A 26,732-nucleotide genomic window follows, 5' to 3' on the forward strand; every position below is an offset into this window, starting at 1 on the left:
TACCAGGTATGCTCACCAAACACTTAAACAAACAAAATAAATCCAACAAAATATTCCAAACAGGTGCGCCTTCTAACCTGATGTGACCACATATGCTTCTACGTCTAAACTGCAGAAAACCCCGGCCTACCACATGTCTACCCTAAGAAACACTAAATCAAGCCCTACCACACTACCTGTTTCCTGGCCGCCCTAACCTACCTACCCTTAAACTAATGCCCTGTAGACCTAACTTTCTTCAACCACACCTGCTACCAGTCAAAGATCATATACAATCATTTCATTGACCGCCCCAGGAGTACGCGGTGCACCGGACGCTAACCAACAACCAGAAAATAATATCCCTATCTACATGTGGTGCCTACTAAACTATATATTTTAACAGCATAAGTAGTCACATCAAATTACAAACAAATACGGCATACTCACCTGTTTGATGAAAATGGCTCAGCCCCCACGTTACACCATGTGTAACGAACACCACCCAAACCATAATATGATGACACCCCGTGCAACACAAAAAAAATCACCAAACAAAGTTCTAGGGGTAAAAGATCCCGGACGAGCGCCCAATTGTTACGACCCTGGCTCATGGGTACGCAACCTATGTGTAATCAACACCAAAACCCTGTGCTCTAACTCAAAAATGCTACTAAACCAAGGAACTACTAATATAACTATAAGCTAATGTACTGGTAACCCAACGGACAAGGACTGTAAGAACCTGACAGCTCTTTCACTAGGCACAGACAGTGCATGTGTGTTACTGGGTCTGCCTTTGAAGCTCCCCAGCAGGTAACCAATCAGCACTAATTGGCTAATTGGCAGCCCTCACCTGTATGCCCTGGTGACACAGGAGTGACTAGGCCTCTAGTACATAACACCGGGATATAGTGGGGCATGTCCAACATGGCAGAGGGGGCCTTGGATTGGAAGCAACTACACCCACATGGCAAAAGGCTACTCCAACCGAACGGTGGCACATGGTGGTGGAGGAAGTGCGCCACCAGGAGGAAGCAGCCAGGTGTGCCAAGGCAGTCTCCCAAGCCCAGCAAGGCCGGTGGATGAAGTGGGAGGGCGTGGAGAGGAGGAAAATCACGTGGAACGAACTGTGGAGCATGGAGTCTAATAGGCTAAGCTTCATCATCAGAGCCACATATGATGTCCTGCCCTCACCAACCAACCTACATCTCTGGTATGGAGAGGACCCAGCCTGTCTCCAGTGTGCAGCCCCAGCAACCCTCAAACACATCTTAGTGGGTTGCAAGACCAGTCTAACTCAAGGAAGTTACACCTGGCGCCATAACCAGGTACTGAAGTGCTTGGCTGCCGAACTTGAGAATAAGAGAGTAACCACCAACGCCATGCCTCTAAATGCCCAAACTACCTTCCCACGGAAAACAACCTTCATCCGGGAAGGGGAGAAACGGCGGACCAAGCCGTCACCTCCGAACTCAGGCCCACTGAACGCAGCCCGGGATTGGGAAATGCGGGTAGACCTCAGCCAGAGGCTTACCTTCCCATCTGAAATTGCAGCGACCAACCTGCGCCCAGACCTGGTCCTCTGGTCCAAATCTTGCCGGCGTGTCTTCATCGTTGAGCTGACGGTCCCATGGGAGGAAGCCATCGATGAGGCATTTGAACGGAAGAGGCTGCGATATGCCAACTTAGCAGCTGAAGCAGAGGGGCGGGGCTGGAACGCGAAGGTGTGGCCAGTGGAGGTGGGCTGCAGAGGCTTTGTAGCCAGTTCCACCACAAGGCTCCTGAAGGAAGTAGGGATCAGAGGACAGGCCCAACGGAAGGCAATCAAAGAACTTGCCACTGCAGCAGAACGGAGCAGTCACTGGTTGTGGCTGAAACGTAGAGACGCATCATGGGCTGCTAAATGAACACGTGGTGCCACCGTGCGACACACACCCAGGCCTGATCAGCCTGTGGTGGGCCAACCTCTGCAGAGGGTGTATTGTGATAAATGGCCGAAACACCCAATGAGGTCGGGGAACACAACTGAAGATGTGTCGTACTGGTGGCACCACGTGATCATTGCCAAATTCCACCCCACTCCAACCTCATTCAATTGTTGTGCTGAATATTTAGGGATCTTTAATAACTAGTCCTATTAAGAACCCCTGGTACTAACCCAGACGTGGGTGATGAGTCAAGCACATTGAATTATACTATACTTAGGTCGGCAATACCTGGTTCCATACGATGTGGGTGTATAATCTAAGTGTCTATAAGGTATTGAGTTACAAATTGGGTAATAGTAAAACTCCATTCTATTTGACTCATTGTTATTAAATCTTTGTAACTGACCAGTATAAGTAACAGTAAAGAATTAGATGGGAGTTCTGTGTGCGTGTCCATTCCTGAGTCTATGAACAACTCTTTTGGTGTGGGTAACGTTAATACCATTAACCCCTTCCTATCCAACTCTTCCCTTTTTACTATAAGGTTTCTAATGTCACCGAGGGGGGGGGGGGGGGGGGGGGGGGGGGTAGAGTACCGTTTACCTCCACCATCTGTTCTCTCCCCTCCAGGTAGGATTGCATCCAGCTCACTGATAGACTATCAAAACCAATTGCTTTTAGCTTGTCAATCAGAATGGTGTGATTGACAGTGTCGAAGGCCTTTTGTAGGTCCAGCATGACCATGCCGCAGTATTTGCCCGCGTCCACCTCTTGTTTGATGTGGTCGTTTAAATAGAGAAGGCATGTGTCAGTGGAGTGGGATGTTCTGAAGCCAGATTGGAATTCGTAGATTAGATTTTTCGACCTGTTCGTATACATACATAATTGCAGCATTAGATAGTCGACGTGGGCAATATAACCATAGACATATTATGATATACCTTGTTTTATCCCTAATAAGATTAATTATTTATCATTGGTTATGTATCATGGATTTCTGATAATTGTTTGAAATTAACATACTTTAATGTTGTACTATTTTGAGTTGCCATGGGCCCGGCCCCTGGCTGCACCCCCTGGTTCTGCTGAAGTAGAAATGATTCTTATCATCTTTCTCGCCTGGTGCTACAACTCCCCAATGAAGTTGAATAGGAGAAAAAACACTACAGCGAGCCGCGTCTCTTCCGCCTTGTACATATATATTCTCTGCTTCAAAGTGGTTATGCTTTGGCCCTCTTTCGAAGTGGGTTATGCTTAGAGTAGGGTTAGGGTTAAGGTCAAGGTTAGGGTTAGGGAACAACATATTAATTGTTGTTGAATATGCGGAAGAGACCCTTCGGCACTAAACCAATCAGAGAGGGTCTTCGCTGTACTCCGCTAGTCAATCAGAGAGCGTCTTCGCAAACATAGGCTACGGAAAGAAATCACGCCAGCGGAAGCCATTGAGGTCAAAATGTCCCTCGTTACTATCCGTAGTTTCACGTCATCAAAACATGCCAAGCTGAAGCTGAACAGGCATGAATCGCTCGCGTTGGTGAATTGATGACCTTCTAACTAAGGAGTTATTCAATTTAAATAGGTGAGATGATCATCATTACATGGTGCCGATTAAACGAGCACGTTGAAGTTAATTCTGAGTAACGTTAGTGTCGTTTATTGTTCACTCTCTCGCTGAGAAATGTAGAAATAAACTCAGCTAGCTTCTGATGCTAGCAGCAAGGGTAACTGTTGCAAAGAGGTTGACAGCATGTTGACAGACACGTTGATGTGGTTTTATTCATTATTTTGTTTTTAACCTATGATAGGTTTCGAAATTGTACCTGAATATTATCTTTCTTATAGCAGTACAGTTACATTGAATCAATGCGCAATACATCAAATGTAAATATCCTAACCCAACCCCCTCCAATGTACAGTCATTTACCTAGTATGGTTTTGTCAATAGTCCAATGTACAATTTTGTTTGTTTGTACAGTGTCTCCTCCCCCCCCCTCAATGTACAGTTTTACTTGTTTATACAGTGTGCCCCCCCCCCCCCCCCAACCACCTCCAATGTAAATTACCCAGTATGGTTGTCAATATCCCAATGTACCCAACCCCCCCCACCCAACCTCCTCCAATGTACAGTTTCTACGTCAAATGTATATACTCCCTTTTCTTGACTCCTTCTGTATCACAAACGGTACTGTATTTGCAAATCTGGTATGTCATAAATGTATAGTATGTATGTAGTATGTAGCAGTACTGACTATCTGTATGTCATATATGTCCTGATGAATTGAAAATGGGGGACCCTGATGTAAACAAGACGAAAGTCTTTCTCTGGTCTGCATCCCCTTAACAATTGTGTGTATTGAGCTGTACTCTGAACCGCTCCCGCCTACCTCCGGTCAATGGTCTCTAACTACACACCCTCAAGACCCCTACGCTCTGCATCTTCTGGCCGCCTCAGACCTACTCCTATCCAAGCTCCGGGAGGGTCATCAAAGAGAAGTCGCCTATTCTCAGTCCTTGCCCCACAATGGTGGAATGAACTACCGACCACAGTTAGGACAGCCGAATCACGTCCAATCTTTCGCCGTCGACTAAAGACGCACTTCTTCAACCATTATCTGAATAAAAAAAAAAAAAAAAGAATCTAACCCTAACTAACCGTACTGTCATGCACTTGTCCTAATAAACTAACCTACACTGTAGCACTCAACACTTTGATGAACATTGTTGCTCAGCTGATAGAGTTGTGCCCTTCCTGATGGCTTGTCGTACAGAACTTGTAAGTCGCTTTGGATAAAAGCGTCAGCTAAATGACTAAATGTAATGTAAATGTACTGTATTGTACCCATTCTGCAATCTGTTAATAAAGTTTTCAATCAATCAATCAATCAATTCAATCAATCAATCAATACAGACAAATCATCAGCACTGAGCAGTTTCAATAATTTATCTAATTGTATGTTATTTGTGCTTTAATTAGATACGCTTTTACAAGATGTCAGTGGCTGTGAAACAGGCATCAATCCATGCCAAATGGATCGTTGGCAGAGTAATCGGTACCAAGATGCAGAAAACTGCCAAGGTGCGAGTCACCAGGCTGGTGATGGACCGTTATCTGCTCAAGGTAAACTCAGACACTGTCAGCTGCTCACCATTGAAATACAGGTTCACTCAAACATTTTGATGTAGAAATAAGGACTGTCTAGAGTCACTCCACACAATAAAGGTCTAATACAGAATGTTTGTGTAGTGGTTATATATTTTTTTCCAGCATGGCTGCCTGTAACCATTGGTAACCATTTTCAAAAGAAAATGCATAGTTTCTAGTTAAATTACATTTATGTCATGCTTTTACAATGTTTCACCTACTCTACCACTGCATTGACATTACTGTTCCACTGTGACTTGTTTATACAGTAATAACTAAGACACTAAATTATTATGTTTTGTTGATATATTTATTGTATTATCAACACATAGCAAGTTAGCAACCATTGTTTTGCACTTAGCAACCATTGTCTCTTCCATTGCCATGTACAAAACAATGGTTGTTGAAAGAAAACTACACAAACATTCCATGCAAAGTCTCTATTAAGTGGAAGGAGCATGTAATCTAATGGTTGATGAGTCTTAAACTGTTCTCATTCCAAACAGTCAAACATGTTATTGAATGCACCTTTAAATTAATAGCCTACTTTGTTGCAGTATTATATTGTGGCGTATGTGAATCAGTTTACTTTTCAAGCACTATATATTCACTTGTGGTTCCATGCCATGCAAAACAAACTACTGAGTTTTTCCTGTTAATTCCATAGTTCTTTCTATCTCTGAGAAGTGAAAAATGCCATAGCCTCTGACAATTGAATGGCAACATGGGAGATCACATGGAAAAGTTACCATTAGGGACACATCTTCTTCACTGCAAATACTGATTCCCAGTCCTAAAATTGTGACTATTGGGAGTATACAGAGTACCAATCCAATACATTACTTCTACTAATCAGTTCGACCATTAGTTTGGGGGACTGTTAGCTTGGGCACACCGGACAAGAATGAAGACAGATGTCTTCATGGTGAAACATTGATTCTAACATATTTATGTCCCAAATTGCAGAAAAAAGTATTTCCTTTTAATTTCAGTCATGAATACGCAATTCTAGTATTGGTTACATTCTTCCAATACTGACAAGTTTTGCCCAATGCCAGTAAAAGTGCATCCCTACTCACTCACCATCATTGATAATAGATGATCCATGGCTGTAAAAAAATAAATAAGAAGAAACGAGTAATAAAAAATAAATAAAAAAAGGATTATGCTACCATAACAAAATGTACAGACTTTGTTCCATAGTATCCTACTTGGCCAAAATATTATAATCTTTCCAGCTAACATAAAGCCCAAAGTGCCATAGGCAGATAACAGTCGTGCTTATCAGTGAGCAGAGTGATCGAAACAATGGTGTTGAAGCAAATGGAGTGATGTTTTTATTTAAAAAAATGTATTGCTATACATTGACCATATTTTCTATTTGTTGTTGAAAATGTAATACCTTCAACTCTACCATTTCCTCTTCTCAGTACTACAACAAGAGGAAGACCTACTTCGCTCACGATGCTTTGCAGCAGTGCACAATTGGAGATATTGTTCTTCTCAAGGCCCTGCCTGAGCGCAGGTCTAAACATGTGAAGCACGAGCTGGCTGAGATAGTGTATAAAGTGGGTATGGTGGTCGATCCGTTGACCGGAAAGAAAGTAGCAGGAAGGGAGTTCCGGGAGCCGTTGACTGACCCTGGACACAGCCTGGAGGAGGAGGAGGAGGCGGTGGTGGAGGAGGCTACATTAACAGAAAAACTACAGGAACTGAATATCTCTGCCGCCACCACACCCTCTGTTTCCATACCAACACAAACATCCTGACCTCATGCTCCCAAACTCAATGTTTTTTCTTGTATATAAAATAGTTTGTCTATTAAATGGCACTGTGGAATAAATCTGAATCGGAAACACTTTGTACAGATGTACAGGGCTTTGACTCAAATTATATTACAAAAAAAATTACACAATAGACATAACTTTCACAGTATGGATGGACACACGATAATAGGACAGTTGGACCTCACAGGACAGTGTAAGCGATACAATAGATTACACATCACTCTACATATATACACACTCACTACTGGACATTAGGCTAATTTTAGCACCATGGCATAGGCTACATCAGTGGTTCTCAACATGGGGTCATTTGGAGGGAGGGGCTTAATTTCACTATTATTTAATTGACTAGAACTTAATCCAATGAGAAATTGAGAATACATAAGAATAACTATTCCGATCATAGGTTTCACTCCTCTGTTATTTCCCCCACCTACAGTAGTTGGTTATTGAATCCTGGACTAAATCATAATAGCAACAATCTTCTCAGATGGGGGGGCCCTGAGATATAATCTCATTAAACGAGGGTCCACAGCCTAATGTGTATCAATTTGGGGGCCCTTGACATCAAAAGGGTTGAGAACCATAGGGCTACAGTGGTTGCAGGCAGCTGTAGTGGATAGTGGTGTAAGTGTCCAGTAGTGCATTAGTCCAGTGTATCATAGCCTACTGAATATAATGGCAAGAAAGAGCTGAGCGTTATAGAGGGCATCATTCTTGAGGGTGTACAGTTGCATAGTGGGCAAAGCTGAAGAGCGCACACAGGACTGAAGATGAATTGGATTTGGTCTATTTTATTTGCTCTTGAAATGTTAAGTACATGCCTAATACATTTGCAATAAATATGACAATGAGAATGTAGTAGCTAAGCTATTATATTATTAGCTAGTGTCAATCCATGGTTTTACAGCAAACATTTCCTGCTCCCACTCACACCACTAGATGTCTGCCATACCATAGATGTCATCTAGCCTACACACCCACTTACTGTATGCTGACGTTGTGACGTAACAGTGATTTTCATAGTTTGTCGCTTGGTTTCTACTTCCCGATGACATATTTTTTGGCATTGTCAAGAAAATGTACTTTCATTTGACTAGATATAGCCACCTTTATTCTACCTTGTAGAATGTGTGAACATAGAGGGTTTTACTGCACTGGTCCAGTTTTCATATAAATAAAGGTCTAGAGAGATATTTACACAGATCACAGATATTTATTTAGGTTGAACCCATCTGAAAAGATTTACGATTGAATGTCATTTAACATTAGATAGTACTACAGAGACAATCAATCTCACACACACGTTCACTGGGCCAACTTCTGACAAATTAAACGAGAACTGTACTGGAACTGCAGCGCCACCTACTGAAAGCGACACGAAGTGCGAACCTATCAAGCAACACAGCATTCAGGGGAAAGATGGCGACCCGAGCCCTTCAAAGTGTGGGCAACAGCCTGAAACAGACAAGAAATGGGATACAGACGAACGGACAGGTCTCAATTATCATCAGGTTAGACTGTTCTCTTTCCATTCTTATTAATGCCGTAAACGTGAAGTTAACCCCTGAGCAATATACAACTTTCTAGTTGAGATGTGGCAATGTCTATTATGCTAGCTGGGTAGCTAACAGTACTCTCATTCTCTGATGACGTGCTAACGTAGGCGCTAGCTAGTTAGGGCCAGTCCACTTTGTATTTTACTTACTTTTAATCACCACGCCATCTACTATACACACTGTATTTAAATATTTGTGTAGTACACACGTCCCCCTATAATTACAGTACAGTAGTCACTTGCAGAAAGCGAAACCCAAGCTAAAACTGTCTAAAGCGTCACAACTTGAAGGTCAAAACAAGAAATGCATTACAACATAAAGCTGTTTGTGCTGTTGTATGTTTTGAGATATGCATCCACAAGACTACAGTGATATAAACACGATGTCAACGTAGCTAACGTTAAGTGTTGCAATGTCATGTTAATTTTAAACTATGCAGTTGAGTCTAGGCTTGTGTGGTGCTTGTGAAAGTTGACAAGCTGTCAAAGCATTGTCTCTGCAACAACAACCTGCAACAACCAAGTTGTGCTTGGCCATACTATTATACAGTAGGTTGGCTATTCATTTACTTGGAGCAAACTGTACTGTGGTCGTGCACTTGTTCCAAATGGAGACGATGGCAGTAAATGTGTCAAGTAGAATTACTAATCCTTAGCCTTAGGTACTTACAGTTTCTCCTTAGTGGCTAGGCCCTAATGAGTTGGACATATTCCAACAAGAAAACGGGAATGTGTCAGGGTCCCTGTCAAATGAAGCCCTCTCAAGTCTGACAAGAAATAGACATGTTTAATAAAAAAAAAAGGGGGTGAGGGGGTTTGATTGCTGCATCATCCATTATTTTTACATTTATTATTCAGCTTAGTGTATTTTTTAATTAATGGTGTTGGAATAAAAGAGTGCAAGGCATTATTGCACATGGCCTGCCTAGTTGATATTCACTCAGTGTTGCATGTGACATAAATTCACATTTTAATTTTGTGCTAAATGAAACTGATGTTCTATTCCTCCTGCTCTGGTAACTCTTAGGAGCCTGTCGGCGTCCAACAATAGGAACCGTGAAGACAGCTGGTTCAAGTCTCTGTTTGTCCGAAAGGTTGACCCCAGAAAGGATGCTCACTCTCATCTCCTGGCTAAGAAGGAAGACAACAACCTCTATAAAATACAGTGTATGTATCTCTTATAGGGCTGGGTGGTACTATGGGAAAATAAAGTAGGCTATATGTCGCTATAATCAGATAGATATTGACATATAGCCTATATATCACAATATGTGCTTACAGTAGGTATGACAAATTGCAAGTGTGATATTGTGCTAAAACTGAATTTCACTTTACATTCTCAAATATTTGTAAGAACTAAATATTACGTTTGTATTGTTGTTGTTTAGACAAGATTGTATCATGATTCACAATAATAACTTTATAAAAATTTAAATAAATATGATTGCACAAAAGAAAGACTACAGTATCGTGGCACTAATGGAAGTTTAATTATAAATATTAATATATTGCCCAGCCCTCATTTTTTGTTGCAGAGCGGAAGCATTATGCTTATGGCCCATCTACAATGGCCCAACAAATCGAACTCCTAGCTAGCTGGGGCTATGGTTAGTGTAGTCAATTGAAGCAATTACATTCCTCATGCCGTGCCGGCAGTGCCTACATGTACCAAGATGCATTGTGCACAAAATTATATCAGCCTGCCACGTCAAAGGGAAGTGGAGATGGGAATGCTGCTGAACGACAGCTCGTCATCGTCCTCCTAAATGCCTTTGAGGGGAGGATTATCCCTCATGACCGATGCATGGATGGACCAGAAACATTTATACAGTGTGAAGCTTGTGAAGAGTGAGATTCAAGTGGAGGCAAAGTTCTTTCTGATATGCCAATCATTTTCTAAACATGCTCTTCATCAGAAGGCATAGATGATGAAGCACAGAAGCACAGTCCAGCAAGAAAATGAATTCATCAAAAGGCCTAGATGGTGCTGTACACTGCACTCTCCATGGTGCTGAAACCTTTGTCTCACATTTACCATTTGGTTTTGGGAGAGGTAGGCTAATGTTAATGCAACAACTATAAAGACGTAACTTATAACTTTACCAGCCTACAATTTATGTTCTGTTCTACAGTGTTTCTGCTGCTTAGCCATTTGGCATATGTATCGCCCTATGATCAGTTAATTAAATCTCATGAGACATACCTACGAAAACATAAAGGTTCAACCATTAAAAACATCAAATGTACTACTAACCCCAAACATTAAATAAAAGTAGTTTTTTCATCACTATTGGGCAAAATTATAAATAGGCTAAGCAATTTACAACCATGTTGACAATATAATAAGGAAAGCATATCTACAGGCAAACAGAGTTGAGAAGAATGGTTGGTTGGATCCTGCCTGACAGGCACTTCCAGTGTTACACTGAAACGCCAAATCTACTGAGCCCAGTGAGTCTGCATTTCTATTGTGGTTGCCTTTATCCTATAATAATTATATTTAGATCAAATGCTTTATACTTTATTTAAACATGATTTCTACCCAAGTATTCAGTATTACTTTACTGTCCAGCAAAATCGACATGCTGTCCTACATTTGAATCATGGATTTGGTCACTCTAGTGGCACTGCTGCATCCAACCTTCTCAATAGGCAAAGTCAACATAAGGTCTGTAAATTATATAGAGACTACAGAAAAGAGTGCATAAGGTTCATGTTACCCACAACCTGTGCTGTTAGCTACACTTGTTGGAAAGTGCATGTTCATGTTTGCCTTGGTGGCACTAATGCCACTAATCTTCTTGTGTTTATATTGTCATACAGAGAAATCACATTTACAATCTCATGTGAAAATTGGTGTGGGCCTTTGAGATCGAAGGGACGGGGGAATTACAATATTGAATCGGATTTTCTATCATCAACATTGAACACACACACAGGGAGTGTTATGAAGCTCCATGGCACAAGATACTGATAGGTTTACAGTGTCTTGATTGTGTGGATAAAGCAGGATTAAAAAGATGTCAGGCTTTTGTTTGTTTTTAGTTTTTTTTGTCATATGTTGCATTACCACACATTTTTCCTTTTGTAGTTCACAATGTCAAGCCTGAGTGCCTTGATGCTTACAACCAACTTTGGTAAGACGTCTCCATTCTCCTCTGTCTTTACTTCAAAACCCTGCCGTTGACACGGCGATGTGTTGCAGATAAATGACCATGCTTGGTGTTTGACTCTCTGCATGTGTGTGTGTGTGCGTGCGTATGTGTCCTCAGTGAGAACGTCTTGCCTTCTATCCATGCGGACCCTCATTACCCCTGTGAGCTAGTGGGCACTTGGAACACATGGTACGGAGAGCAGGATCAGGCAGGTAAGAGTGTGTTGCTGATAAGACACAGCGCCTCTATGCTGGGAGTGTAACCATCTTTTTTAGTTTCAATACAGTGTATAGAAATGTAAAACTTCATATAGATAATTCTCTATTGCTATTAGTATAATGTTGAAGACTAATTATTTTGAAATAAGATCTTTTTCTGAGTTGTGTGTGTGTATATATGTATATATATATATATATATATATATATATATATATATATATATATATACAGTGCATCCGGAAAGTATTCATACCCCTTCACTTTACACATTTTGTTATGTTACAGCCTTATTCCAAAATGGATAAAATATTTTGTTTCCCTCAAAATTCTACACACAATACCCAATAATGACAAAGTGAAAAAGGTTTTTTAGAGTTTTTTGCAAATGTATAAAGAAATGTTAAAGTATAAACCGATAAGTATTCACACTAGGGGTGTAATGATGCATCGATTAATCTAAATGCATCGATTCTAATGTGTTTGATTCGATGCATCGATTTGAATATGTTAGATTCGATTATACATTTTTTTTTTTTTTTTTCCTATGTTTTCTTTTTTTGTGTATTGTTTTTATTGACCTATAGTCCATTCATGCTGAGTGAACCAGTTCCCCCAGCCACATTTGTGTATTCAACATTTTTTGGGGAATTAACTGATAGAAAATTAATAGAAAACGAATCGAATCCAATCGTGGTCAAATGAAGAGATTTCATGATGCATTGAATCGTTGCCTGAAGAATCGTAATCGAATCGAATCGTTGTGAGGTCGAATTGTTACACCCCTAATTCACACCCTTGACTCAATACTTTGTTGAAGCACCTTTGGCAGCAATTACAGCCTCAAGTCTTCTTGAGTATGATGCTACAAGTTTGTAGGGCTGTCCCCGACTAAGGATTTGGATGGTCGACTATGATTGGCCAAAATTTGCCTTTAGTCGACTATTGGTCGGCCAAAAAAAAAGTAATATTTTTACTTATTTATTTTTAATTGTTTTGTTGTTGTATCATTCCATTTGGGCTGTGGGGGGTGCTTAATGTCTGAATGAGTCGACTGAAGGCTTCTTGTCCTCTGCAAAAGCATGCAATTGGTCCACTGATGGATACATCTTGATATTTGTCTAGTCTAGTGTGTTCATTAGATGGGTGAAATCCTCTTTCAGTGCCTCTGTGCCTGTTTTCGTAGACAGTTAGCTTCTGGTATGCGTGCCATTAGCGTTAGCCACGCTTCTAGGCCTCTTTTCTTTTGGAAAGAATGATTACAAAAAAATAGGGGTCAGCCCTACAAGTTTGGCACACCTATTTTTGGGCAGTTTCTCCCATTCTTCTTTGCAGATTGTCTCAAGCTCCATCAGGTTGGATGGGGAGCGTCGGTGCACAGCCATTTTCAGATATTTCCAGAGATGTGCAATCGGGTTCAAGTCTGGGCTCTGGCTGGGACACTCAAGGACATTCACAGACGTGTCCCGAAGCCACTCCTTTGTTATCCTGGCTGTGTGCTTAGGGTCATTGTCCTGTTGGAAGGTGAACCATCGCCCCAGTCTGAGGTCCAGAGCACTCTGGAACAGGTTTTCATCAAGGATCTCTCTGTACATTGCTGCATTCATCTTTCCCTTGATCCTGACTAGTCTCCCAGTTCCTGCCACTGAAAAACATCCCCACAGCATGATGCTGCCACCACCATCCTTCACTGTAGGGATGGTATTGACCAGGTGATAAGCGGTGCCTGATTTCCTCTAAACATGGCGCTTGGCATTCGGGCCAAAGTGTTCAATCTTGGTTTCATCAGACCAGACAATTTTGTTTCTCATGGTCTGAGAGTCCTTTTAGGTGCCTTTTGGCAAACTCCATGCGGGCTGTCGTGTGCCTTTTACTGAGGAGTGGCTTACGTCTGGCCACTCTACCATAAAGGCCTGATTGGTGGAGTGCTGCAGAGATGGTTGTCCTTCTGGAAGGTTCTCCCATCTCCACAGAGGAACACTGGAGCTCTGTCAGAGTGACCATCGGGTTCTTGGTCACCTCCCTGACCAAGGCCCTTCCCCGATGGCTCAGTTTGGCCGGGCGGCCAGCTCTAGGAAGAGTCCTGGTGGTTCCAAACTTCTTCCATTTGCGAATTATGGAGACGACTGTGCTCGTTGGCACCTTCAATGCTGCAGCAATTTTTTTTGTACCCTTCCCCAGATCTGTGCCTCGATACAATCCTGTCTCGGAGGTCTATAGACCATTCCTTGGACTTCATGGCTTTGTTTGTGCGCCGACATGCACTGTCAACTGTGGGACCTTATATAGACGGGTTGTGTGCCTTTACAAATCATGCCCAAGACTCCAATCACGTTGTAGAAACATCTCGATCAGAGGAAACAGGATGGAGCTGAGCTACATTTTTAGTGTTATAGGCTAGCAAAGGGTGTGAATACTTATGTAAATGTGATATTAAATCTTTTCATTTTTAATACATTTGCAAAACATTCTAAAAATCTTTTTTCATTTAGTCATTTTTGAGGGGAAACATTTATTTAATCCATTTTGGAATAAGGCTGTAACTAGGGATGTTCGATATTGTCCAACTCTTAATTTCCGATACCGATATCAACCGTTACCTTTTTTCACACCGGGTGTTACATTTAATTCCCTCCGGTGCAGTATTTTGGGTCAGGCAAGTCTAGCGGTTCACCCGATCACATTGAAACGCTTCCAATGCCCCTCGATGCATGTGTTGTGCCGGATTATGTCGGGGACACGATGGACACCAATACTGGAAATCGCGATCAGACAATTGGAATATTCTTTTTGTGATACCTCCTAGTACATTTAAGGACTACCGTATATGACATCAATCCTACTTTGATCCAACCATGATTTCACATCGATCGCAACGATCATATGTAACATACTCCAAAACGTATGCCGTTGGTGACTATCAAAGCATCAAACCCCCCCCCCCCCCTTCATGCATTATATAATACCTAATACCTAGTACATAATACCTATTATATACCTTTTGAATTGGAAATAATAGCGTGTCCAGCATATGCTCTTCGTTCAGTTCAATTCAATAATGCTTTATTGGCATGACTGCATTTGTTAGTCAGACATCTTTTGGAAAATTGTAAAGTTGATTCCTTTTGACTTTATGTAAGATTCACTACTTTTATTCATGGCATTTAATAGTCACATTTAGTTGGTTGTAAAATGTTTTATCTTTTCTTTTATATTAAAACTACATTGCTACACATTGAAGGTAATAAAATGCATTGAGATATGTTGATTGATATGGATGTTTCAGATCCTTATAGGGTGTTATTTATAGTTTTTAGTACCATTTGTACCATTTGGATTGTGCTTAGACACATGGGTGATATAATAATAATAACTTTATTTGTATAGCACGTTTCATACAGAAATTGCAGTTCAAAGTGCTTCACAACAGTAAAAATAGAGGCAAAAGATAGAGGTAGCAAGGTAAGGTAAATCACAGTTTTTCACATTAGGATCTAGCATCTCAATAGGCCTCTCTGTTTACGGTTTCATAATAAAAATAATATAAGGTCAAAGACATCTTAGACATAGGATACAGGTGATATAAGGTCAAACACATCTTAGACATAGGATACGGGTGCTATAAGGTCAAATATGTCTTTTGGAACTAGAGTACCGTTTTAAATTAAAATGGGCAGCAACAGTTTTGTAAGGCAGTCCCACTGTATGTTAATTTACTTTTCAGTAAGATGCAATAATCGTATGTTATATATTTTTGATATGTTATTACCTTATCCGGTAAAGTTATTACGGGGGGGGGGGGGGGGCGTTCCAGACCTAATATTAGATGAAACATGAGCTCACTAGTCATGACTCATCTACACAAAAATAAAATCTGGCGGTGTAAGACGGAAAAAGTATAAGAGGAGCAGATCCTTTTATAGCTATTTTGATTTTCAGTTGGCCTATTAACACATAACCCGCCAAAGACGAGTGTACTCGTTATAGCCCACCAATCAAATTCTGCCAACAACGAGTATTGGCACGATTTATAATGAAATGCAGTAAAACACTGTTTTGCGTCGTTTCCCGGGATTACACAGAATCACTCTAAAACTATACTCATATTCACCACGGTATAAAACGGAAATGTATGAATGAAAAAAGTATCTGTTTTTTGCATGTTGACCGGAAGAAACTCACTGACAATCGACGTTGTTATTAGATCCATAGCTATAATATTTAATATGGTTTTAGCACTACAAACACCGGCATCTACCCCCATTTCATTACAGCGCTGGCACAAACTGCCATACGCCCACAGCGACCTCTGGCGTCCAATGTGTTAAGAACAAATTAAACAATAAAATTGTGATTAAATAACCAGAGGTCAGATGTGGTAGACCTATGCATATTTGTCATAACTTAGCCAATTTGATCAGTTTTAACACTGAACAGTGGACTAAATGCATGTTGCTAAATGATATGCTGAATAATATATAACCAAAATTGAAAACAAAGCTAATTTTGAGGTTGTAGAATATAATTTAACAACAGAACTGTGAAATATATAATGAACAGCCATGGTTACCACAGCAGGCAGTAGACGTATTCAGTCAGCAGTTGCCCTTGCCCATTAGGGTGGTGCTACATTATTGGGCAATGTTGAACACATTTATCCTGATTCCATGGCAACCTCTTGTTGCCCAGATAAAGCTCAGGGTGTATTCTTACCTGTCTCAATATCCTGTGAATTGTATCGCAATCCGACTGCACTGTGTACTGTAAACGTCTGCACTCTAGCTAGTTGTAGTCTGTAGAGAGGGTCGAGCCGCAGAGCATGTAAAGATGTTCGGATTGCGATAGACCACCGCAACACTTCCGGGATTCTGAAATCGGGGATGAGATTGCGGGGGGAGCATATGAATGAATGTGGATGAGAGCCTTGATGTAAGTGGTTGCAGCTACGGCTGTGGGGGTGCTAGAGACATGATCGAATAGACCAGTGATTCTCAAACTTTTTACACCAAGTACCACCTGAGAAGGTAGCTGGCTCTCCAAGTACCACCATATGGCCGACGTTAAAATACAGTCTATACAGTCATTCTCTCTCTCACTCTCACTCTCACTCTCACACTCACACTCACACTCACACTCACACTCACAGCAAGCAAGCAATTGTCCTTCATTCTCTCTCTCTCTCACACACACACACAGCATGTTGTTGTCCATTGACAACTCGCATAAGCAGGGCCGGACTGGGGAAATAATTCAGGCTGGGAAATATAGCCCCAGTCAGGCCACTTTCTAAGTGGGGGTCCCCCACCAGGAATAATTTTTGTTACAAAGACTTAATTTCCTGCATTCTGGTGCAGGATTTTTTTTTACCCTTTAAATTCCAGTGTTTGTGATGGGCATCACAAATTATTGTTAAAAAAAAAAAAAAAAAAAAAAAACATATTCAATAAATTTTCGCATTGTAAACCTTTAAATGCCAGTTTGTGTGATGGCATCACAAATTATTGTAAAAAAAAAAAACACAACGTAAAATATTTTCAATATATCAAATGCAAAGTACATTTTTCTGGGGGGATTATTACAGGCTAGGCACGTGTCAATGATTAGCAACAACACAGATTTTGATGGATTTTTTGTAATGTCGGATTTAACGACAACTCTTTTCTGAAAAGTGGGAGTATTTCATTTTTTATCTGACATTACAAAAAATCTAAAAATGGTTATGATCAGGGCTGAAGTTGAATAAAAGATTTATGACTGTTTAGACTGCATTACTCTCTGTCACAGTGATCTCCTGGTTGTTCCCCACTTAGGTTATCTAACTATCGCACCACCACAACTAGAAACACTGGCCTGGCCTGCTTCTAAGGCCAGTGGCCTGACTGCAAAAAAATATATATATAATTTATTATTATTATTATTATTTTTTTTTTTTATAAAATGTTTTCAAGTACCACCAGCAGTACCACCAATTACCACTAGTGGTAAAGCGTACCACAGTTTGAGAACCACTGGAATAGACTTTTATGCGCCTGAATCTCCTGAACCCATTCCTAATCGATCAGAACTAAATCGGCCGAGCTTAAGTCCCTTTTTCAGCACCTACTCCCCATACGCATGCGCAGATTGTCAACGGAGTCTGAACGGCGCGAGACGACGCGCGAATTAATGTTGAATGTTCCATCAGAGGGGGGAGCTTGTGGTGGTAGTAGTGTGAGCGGCTATAGACCACTGCATTTAAATATAAACATTAGTCTACACTCAATGAGGTAATTGTAGATGTCGCCATAAGACGCGTCTGGCCATTGAGTGGGATAATTTTTTCATTATCCTGTTTGGCTGAAAGGACACTGGCCACGAAGCTCCCCCCTCATACTCCGTTGACAATCTGCGCATGCGTATGCGGAGTAGGTGCTGAAAAAGGGACTTAAGCTCGGCCGATTTAGTTCTGATCGATTAGGAATGGAATGGGTCAGGAGACTCGGGTGCATAAAAGTCTATTGGATCATGTCTCTATCACCCCCACAGCCGTAGCTGCAACCACTTACATCAAGGCTCTCATCCACATTCATTCATTTGCTCCCCCCGCTATCTCCTCCCCGATTTCAATGTAACGCGGAAGTGCAGTGGTCTATACATCTTCAATTCATTAATAATGAAAAGTTCTGCAGTTTCAAGGACATGGGAAGCCATCCACAGCCAATACAGTAGAATATCACCAAATGGTTAGTGTGAGGTCAGAGGGCTAGATAAACAATGTCCTCGTTGATCAATAAGGAATTGACCTATCTCAATCCCTGCCCTCTTTTCTTGATCTGGAGGATCAAGAGTTGTGATTGGAGGATCAAGAAAAGAGGACAGGGCTTGAGATAGGTCAATTGTTCCCCTATAAGCCACTCTAATTCTCCCTCTCTCTCTTACCTAGTCCACCTGTGGAGATATCGAGGAGGATACGCAGCCCTCGCCGAAGTCATGAGCAAACTCAAGCAAAACAAGGTATGACTGTCCTTTAATACAGCAAATTGGCAACTAGCAGCTGGTGGGCCACCTGGCTATACGTCCCTGAAATATGGCCCCCAGATACATTTCTCATTATAAGTGCAGTTATAGGGGCAAGCACCTAAATCTTTTTTTTACAGGGACAATTATGATAAGCATATATGGTGTTATATGTTTCTTTTGAGCTTACTGATCACTGCCGTTTCTATAAGAGCCCCTGCCCCAGTTAACTCACCTACTTTTTTGGGCTTACTGTGTTTCAAATCGGGTATATGAGGCCCATGTCATCACAGCTCTTGCATATTAGAGAGGTGTTTTGGGTCCTTAAAGTCTACAAAGATTATTATCAATGATTCAAATGTTTACTCTTTTCAGAAGACGAGTCACAATTCATATAACAGGACTCTTAACCTTAAGTAACCTTCTAAAGCCTACATAGACAAAGGTTTGCCTGGACACATGTTAAATCTTTTGCCAATTCTGAGCTTATTATTTATTATTGAGTATCAAGTGTTATACCTTTTATGATTCAGGGGAACCTACCCTTTATTTCTGGTGAAGTGTAAAGTCATCATCATACCTTGTGTGAGCATACAATATTTGATAATTAAAAAAAATGTAAATGGCCAGTGAACAAACCTTGTGTTTTGTTGAACAACTGCATAGTTTACCCGCGATTTTTGTTGTTCTGGGTGTTTTTTTTAGCAGACAATGTGGAAATACATACATTTTGTTGTTGCCTTCTTATTTGGACCAATATCTCCCTGCAATTTACCCCCTCCATGCGCGGGTCGTGCGCACACACACACACACACACACACACACAATACATTTAATAATTGTCGGACCGCTTCAAAGGCAACATTTTATACTGTTCAATACCAACGTCAAGAGTAGTTGTGCTCTTATGATTTGGTTCAAGATTGGTGAGGCTTATGTGTATTGGAGTGGTTACTATGGAAACGAGTAAAGATTATTATATAAAACACTTTCTTAAGTTAAACATTTACCTTTTATTGGTTGTAACAGTGAAATAATTAAATAATCTATCCCTCCATCAAAGGTTATGAACCAATTATCGGCCGTAATACTTAATAGTTTGATCTTCTCTGGGTGGCTGCAGTGGAGGGAAATCACAGTGGAACCTCACTTCTCAGGTCTACGCCGCACTGTTCAAATCGCCCCCAAAAGAAAAACATCTAATTATGATTTTTCTTTTGCAAATTTATTCATCTGTTCGCTAAAACACTGATATTTTAATTGTAGTACAGCACATTTTGTTTACGTGGTCTGGCAGTCACAACTTTATAAATGTGAGAGAAACATGGATGGACTGAGGTGGGTGAGAGACATTCACTGGATAAAAACATTAAAGGGACTGCAGCGTGCACAGAATGAACAGCTCTCTGGCACAGCGCTAAATGTAGTGTGGAAAGACGTCTGGCTACACGAGACTAGATTCACATAGTCTAGGTCTAATAAGCTAAAATATATTTATTATTTAACTGCAACAGTTTACCACTCAAAAGAGGACATATTATGGGTTTGGCCTAAACTGTGGATTTGTCTGAAATGTTATTTAGGTGCTGGGGGGAAATTACATAGATACTCCACAGGCTTTAAAGTATTCAGATTAAGTCTGAACAAGCTGTTCACAATGATTGGCTTTGTGATGTCATAGGGGGGACAGAGGGTGTTATAGTGTTATATTGCTAAAGGAAACGCTGCACATTACCACGTGAAAGTCACATTGGCACTGACACAGCCAATGTGCGATGACATGGTCTATTGGCACAATCGTACACTAAAAGCATTTGAGAAATGTGGCTAATTCTGTTAAATGAAAGAAAAAGTGTTTGAAATGTGTTTACACTCGAAAGAAGTATAGTTTTGGCACTGTTATCGAAAGATGTTACACTGGTATTGAAAGATGTTACACTGGTATTGAAAGATGTTACACTGGTATTGAAAGATGTTACACTGGTATCGAAAGATGTTACACTGGTATTGAAAGATGTTACACTGGTATTGTAAGATGTTAAACTGGATAACGGCATTTATTTCAAAATTAAAGTATTGTAAATTGGTATCGTTTGTCTAAAAAAATCTGATGTTTCCTCCTCAATGTTGGAGTTATGGAGTAACTGTTGTTTCTGATGTTTCCTCCTCAATGTTGGAGTTATGGAGTAACTGTTGTTTCTGATGTTTCCTCCTCAATGTTGGAGTTATGGAGTAACTGTTGTTTCTGATGTTTCCTCCTTCATGTAGGAGTTCACAGACTACAGGAACGAGAGGGGGAAGATGCTGCTGTCCCGTAGAAATCAGCTTCTGCTGGAGTTTAGCTTCTGGAATGAGCCTGTGCCCCGCCCAGGACCCAACATCTACGAGCTCCGCTCATACCAGCTCAGAGTAAGACAGTCGGACCACCCCAAACTCATCCAGACCACCAATCACCTACTAATTTTGACTGATTATTGGGCAGTGTGTTTTCTTTGTTTATCCTTCTCTCTGTGCTTTATTTACCCGCATTCTTATTGTGTGTAAGTAACAACATTTTCTTTTAATGTAGTTAGATGTATAGCTCCTCTCACTTTCCCCACATCTCTTCTTATCATCTCTCTTCCTGTATCCCACTCTTTCTATCTTTCTTTTTTTCTTCAGCCAGGGACTATGATCGAGTGGGGAAATTACTGGTAAGGACTTTTATTAAAGAAAATGAAAAAAGGTGTACTAATATGTCCTTTTATTATATGAAATGATACAATACAAAACGTCTCAAACTTACAACCACACAAGATCTTATCTGTTGTTATTGTTATGTTTTATACCATTGACAATAAATAAATACTACCATATTATTGCCTTTGCAGATTGTAGAAGCTGAATATAAGTGAGAAATACCGGCACTATCTATGCATGATTAAAGCATGATAAATAAATGACACACAAACACAATTGACCTATATGCATTTTATTTTATGTATGTCTAATTCAATTAACCAAACAATATCCACAAAGCAATCTGCTTATAAATTAATATAAAAAAAAACTGGGAATATTAAAAACCAGTGTTGATTGGAATGTTGCACATTACAGTTTGGCATTTCAAACGAATGGTTTACTATTAAAAAATGTGAAAAACCAACAAGCGCTTCATATAATGGGAGCCATTGGGAGGTTAATGATTTGGGTTTCAGTGAACGGTAATTTGAAGTGAAATATGTCATGTTTTCCTTTTGGATACAGGGTTCAATGAATTGTGTTTCTGTAATTCTTCAATGAATTGTGTTTCTGTAATTCATAACTCGCCCCCCTCTCACTGACGAGTGGCTGTTTTCTTCATCATGTGACCTACGTGTCGTGCAGGGCTCGTGCCATTGAGTTCCGCCAGCAGAACCATGAGGCAGTGGGAGGGTTCTTCTCTCAGATCGGAAGTCTCTACATGGTGCACCACCTCTGGGGTAAGAAGATGACATGATAGTTGATGGTCAGTCAATCTGTACTCCAGTATGTTCAGAACTCAGCTGCCAGTGTTCTCACTCACACCAAGCCCTGGCAGCACATTACCCTCATCCACCTCCACTGGCTCCCAGTCAAGTTCCGCATCACCTTCAAACTCCTGCTCCTCACCTACAAGTCCCTCCATGCCCTCGCCCCCCATTACCTGTCTGATCTCCTCCACCAGCACACTCCATCCCGGAACCTACGATCCTCTGATCTAGGTCTCCTCTCCATCCCTCGCACCAGGTTACGGACTTTTGGGGACAGAGCCTTCAGCGTGGCGTCCCCTACCCTCTGGAACTCTCTCCCCCCCGAAATCCGCAATGCCCCAACCCTGGACACCTTCAAATCTGCTCTAAAAACACACCTCTTCACCAAGGCTTTTCCCCATCAGTTAGTTTAGATTAGATTAGGTCCATTATCCATTATCCCTTACCTTCCCTCATCCCCTTTCCCCCCCCTATTTCCCTAGCCCTATTTTTTGTCCTGATTGTGAAGTGACCTTGGGTTCTATGAAAGGCGCTATATAAATTTGATCTATTATTATTACATCCCACATGGACAGAGAAAGCTAAATGAGCCATTTCACTCTTCGTTTTTTAGCTTACAAAGATCTTCAGTCAAGAGAAGATACAAGAAATGCCGCCTGGACGCACGACGGTTGGGATGAGGTTGTGTATTACACTGGTAAGTTGTGTTTCTGTGTAGCAGCCTACTATGGACCTGTCTCAAACACTGCCCTCCTTACTTCATATCATCATAATTGTTGTTTTCCTCTTGAGTTTGTCCGAGGAAAGCAACAGTAGTAATTGGAGGATCATGAATAGAGGGCAGAGTTTGAGACGGGTCAATTTGCTCTCCATCATTGTCTTTCAGTTTACAGGCTGCACAATTTACATAGGGTGGGTGACTCAAATCACAGAGCACGAGAGAGGGAGAAAAGAGCAATCTGCACCATGAACAGTGCTGAGTGGGACTGGGAGAGAACTAGAGAGAGATGGTGCTGATTGCTCTTCTCTATCTCTAGCCCTTTTTACACAGACTTTGCGGACATTATACCGCAATGTGGATTATCTTTTTCCCCCCCAATCTGCCGGCTTTGGGTTGTCCACACTGAACCTAGCAAGACAGAATACTGTGTTCCCGAGTCGGATAGACGGAGACACAGCGTGGATACAGTAGAAGGCACATGCATGCACGCAATGAAAGATATTATCAAATTGACATGCATAACTCTAACTCACGATGATTACCGTAGTTAAGACAAGCTTTCTCTAGGCTTTTGAAAATGTAGTGCATACCTTGTTGGTAACAGGGCAGCCGATAGGAGAGGAACCTCCAAATCACAAGTATTTTTTTTTGTCCAGGGCAGCCAGTTGATGTACTGTGAGCTTTTTTTGCATCTTCTCACGTTGCATATTATTTTAATTTGCATATTATTTTTATTAGACATAAAACATTTTGCCTATTATTATTATTATTATTATTATTATGTGTGGTCAACCTTTGTTCTATTCATGCGACAACTGATGGTTAGATAAATCAATATTCCCACGGGTTGGTTGCATGTTATTTTAGATAGACATAAAACGTGTAGCCTATTATTATTATTATTATTATTATTATTATTATTATTATTATTATTATTATTATTATTATATCATGTGCACGGGTTGGTGATGCATGGTGGTTCACCCTATCCCGCAATGCCGGGATGTCCCTTACACACAGGAACGAAACTACCCAGCAGTTTTACTAGTTTCAAGTTTGGTTATTATTTGTCACAATAAAATACAGAATACTTTACGATGAAATGCTTGTTTCTGTATGAGCCCTGAGTGTGCTTCATACAGTAAAAAAAAGTTATTAAGAAGTAGGTAAAAAGTAAGTAAGGAATGTTCAATATACATTAGTGATGCACTGATGTGAAAATTGTGGCCGATACCGATATTAATATTGCTGTTCTGGCCGATACCGATGTTGATATCTCTGCATAGAAAACACCTTTTTATGACAAATAAAGAGTTTTTTTTTTTTTTTTTTCTTTTTTTATAATGTCGGTTCATATCGGCCCTATCTTGATATCGGACTGATACCAATGTGTAAAAAAACTGCCATATCGGCTGATATTATATCGGTGGCCGATATATCGTGCATTACTAATATACATACAGTATATACAATACAGAGTAAATGGGTAACAGTGAAGTACAATGCAGAATGAGGTACAAAACTTAGGGTAAGGTGCAAATGAGGTATGCATGTAGTGAAAATCTCTTTAATAATAGATAAATAATAATATAATTTAGTGTTAAAGTGTCTAAAGTGGGTGAGTGTTTGTTTAAAGCGAGTGTGTACATGTGGATGTGTGTGCCATGAGTGTAGATGATGGGTTGTTACATAGTGTCATTGTCATTGAGCACCTACTATAACACCTACTATACCTGAAGGTGGCAAAATGCCACATCAAATTTGACCCCCCATTCCACATTTTTTCCTTTCACACAGAACAGCATGCCATGATAATGGAGTTCAAATTCCGGCTTTAATGGCCAGTGTGAAAATGGCTTCTCTCTCTAGTTCTCTCCCAGTCTCAGTGCTGTCCATGGTGCTGATTGCTCTCTCCCTCTCTCACTCTCACTCTCACTCTGAGATTTGAGCCTGCAGCCTTATATAAGGAAAACAAAAGATATATGCCCAGCAGCCCATATATATGTCAAATATTTCAATTGAAGGAATTATTCTGAAGGAATAAGAATCCAAATGACACATTTTCTGGTTTTATAATTCCTAAGTGACACCTGGGATATTCAAATCAGCTATTCAACAACAAATGTAACATCTGAACACAGATGGTGTCCAAATATGTGTCATGGAAGTGTGTCACAGGGAAAAAAAACATGGAATTGTATTAGCAAAATAAATGTATTGGAACCATGTGTTAATCCTTCTAAGCACAATATAGAATGGGGTCTGAGTGTGATGTGTGACCAATTATTCTGTCCTTTTCTTCCAGTTCCACTTATTCAGCACATGGAGTCTAGAATAATGATTCCCATGAATTCCTCTCCCTTGAAGTAACTCCCATCCAACAACACATGAGAGCAACAACCACAGCTACTACCACACTGATCAACAGAGATGGTAACCACCAACTGTCGCCGTGGGCACTGCCATGGATTTCAGCACAGCACGACATCAACACGTCGTTTCACGTTTCCTTTTTCCCCCTCCTTTTCCGTGTGTCTTCATTATGGTTGATGAGGTCAGATTGCTTGTCACAAAGAAGACTGTATTTGTTACTGAAGATAAGTTGTTACTGATCCACACAGGTGTGCGTAGGTCAGAAAAAAACACTGCCATTCTTTGCTCCTTTTCAGTCTTAATCACTAAAAGCTGATCGGTCAGTTTTAGAAAGAGTAGCATGTAGTTTACAAATCAAAGAGTGTGTGTTTTGTAATTGACATAAGTGATTTGTCACAGGTGGTGGCCTATGCTCTTTGGGGTCACGTGTGTTGCTATGCCCTAGTAGTCTTAAGTAAAAGTCAAGCACTAGACCCGTTGTCCTTTCCATTACCCTCCCTCCCACGGGACTTCAATCCAGCCAACTGATTCTTAATCATTTGGACGGATGATGTGCTACACTGTTGAGGATGCTTGGAAAACGTTGAACTTCACCACAACACATGATGGTGAGTCGTGCTTGACACGTGCATAGTAAAGGAAGCTAGCTTTGAAACGGAAAAGGGTGCAGTGGTATTCTGGTCAAAGTAGATGTACTGTACAAAGGGTATATGAAAATAGTATTATCCATGAAACGGATCTGAAAAGTACTTTTTGAGTGTCTCTCCTCTGCAAAACTGACTACAGGTCTAGGGAGCTTTTAGCTTGTGCAATTATGAGACTTCTGACATGTCAATACGTAGAGGGGGTGATATAATTCTTGACAAATATTTCAACAAATGCTTTTGAATGAAGCAGAAGTAATCGATACCTGCAAACTGCTGATAATTGGAATGGTTTGACTTAAATTGTCAGAGGTTCTTAACCCTGTAATATCAATCTAGTTTCAATCAATCAAGTTCATGCCAACCAGGTGACTCTATGCTGCAACAGAAGTAAATGTTTAAACAAAGAAAAAACAGGCTTGGATTGTAGATATACTTAGTGGTTTTACTGACCAAGACAGAGGTATAGTCAATCGGCTATATGAAAGCGTGGGATTCTGTATCTGATCTTATTTTGATACATATGGTGGTCAGAGGATAGACATGGTTTCTCATTGTAGATCATGTGAAATGCAGTGCTTTAATAAGATTAGTTGTACATATTGAATTAAACTTCAGATGGAAATGAAAGAAAAGTGTTTTGTTCTCTTATACTTTGTTACATTTTGTTTTCTTATAGGATGGTATATATGATTGAGCCAATCATACGCTCATAAAAAGAGGCACAATCACATAATTA

At 40.5% G+C, this 26,732-nt stretch overlaps 2 protein-coding genes across 2 annotated transcripts; both read left to right on the top strand.

The window, feature by feature from the left end:
- The first annotated feature begins 3,391 nt into the window (after positions 1 to 3,391).
- On the top strand, positions 3,392 to 6,895 carry mrps17 (mitochondrial ribosomal protein S17). The gene is made up of 3 exons (XM_084319901.1): positions 3,392 to 3,489; positions 4,885 to 5,028; positions 6,483 to 6,895. The coding sequence occupies exons 2-3, from the start codon at positions 4,900 to 4,902 to the stop codon at positions 6,819 to 6,821; spliced, it is 468 nt and encodes a 155-aa protein (XP_084176027.1). The 5' UTR covers positions 3,392 to 3,489; positions 4,885 to 4,899; the 3' UTR covers positions 6,822 to 6,895.
- Positions 6,896 to 8,229: 1,334 nt separating this feature from the next.
- On the top strand, positions 8,230 to 26,732 carry LOC311233081 (protein NipSnap homolog 2-like). Its single transcript, XM_084319953.1, has 10 exons — positions 8,230 to 8,353; positions 9,425 to 9,564; positions 11,489 to 11,534; positions 11,670 to 11,764; positions 18,691 to 18,761; positions 21,033 to 21,173; positions 21,426 to 21,457; positions 22,131 to 22,225; positions 22,869 to 22,952; positions 25,282 to 26,732. The coding sequence occupies exons 1-10, from the start codon at positions 8,262 to 8,264 to the stop codon at positions 25,344 to 25,346; spliced, it is 861 nt and encodes a 286-aa protein (XP_084176079.1). The 5' UTR covers positions 8,230 to 8,261; the 3' UTR covers positions 25,347 to 26,732.

This window comes from Notolepis coatsorum (genome assembly GCF_963971535.1).
Source record: "Notolepis coatsorum genome assembly, chromosome: 8".
Lineage (NCBI taxonomy): Eukaryota > Metazoa > Chordata > Actinopteri > Aulopiformes > Paralepididae > Notolepis > Notolepis coatsorum.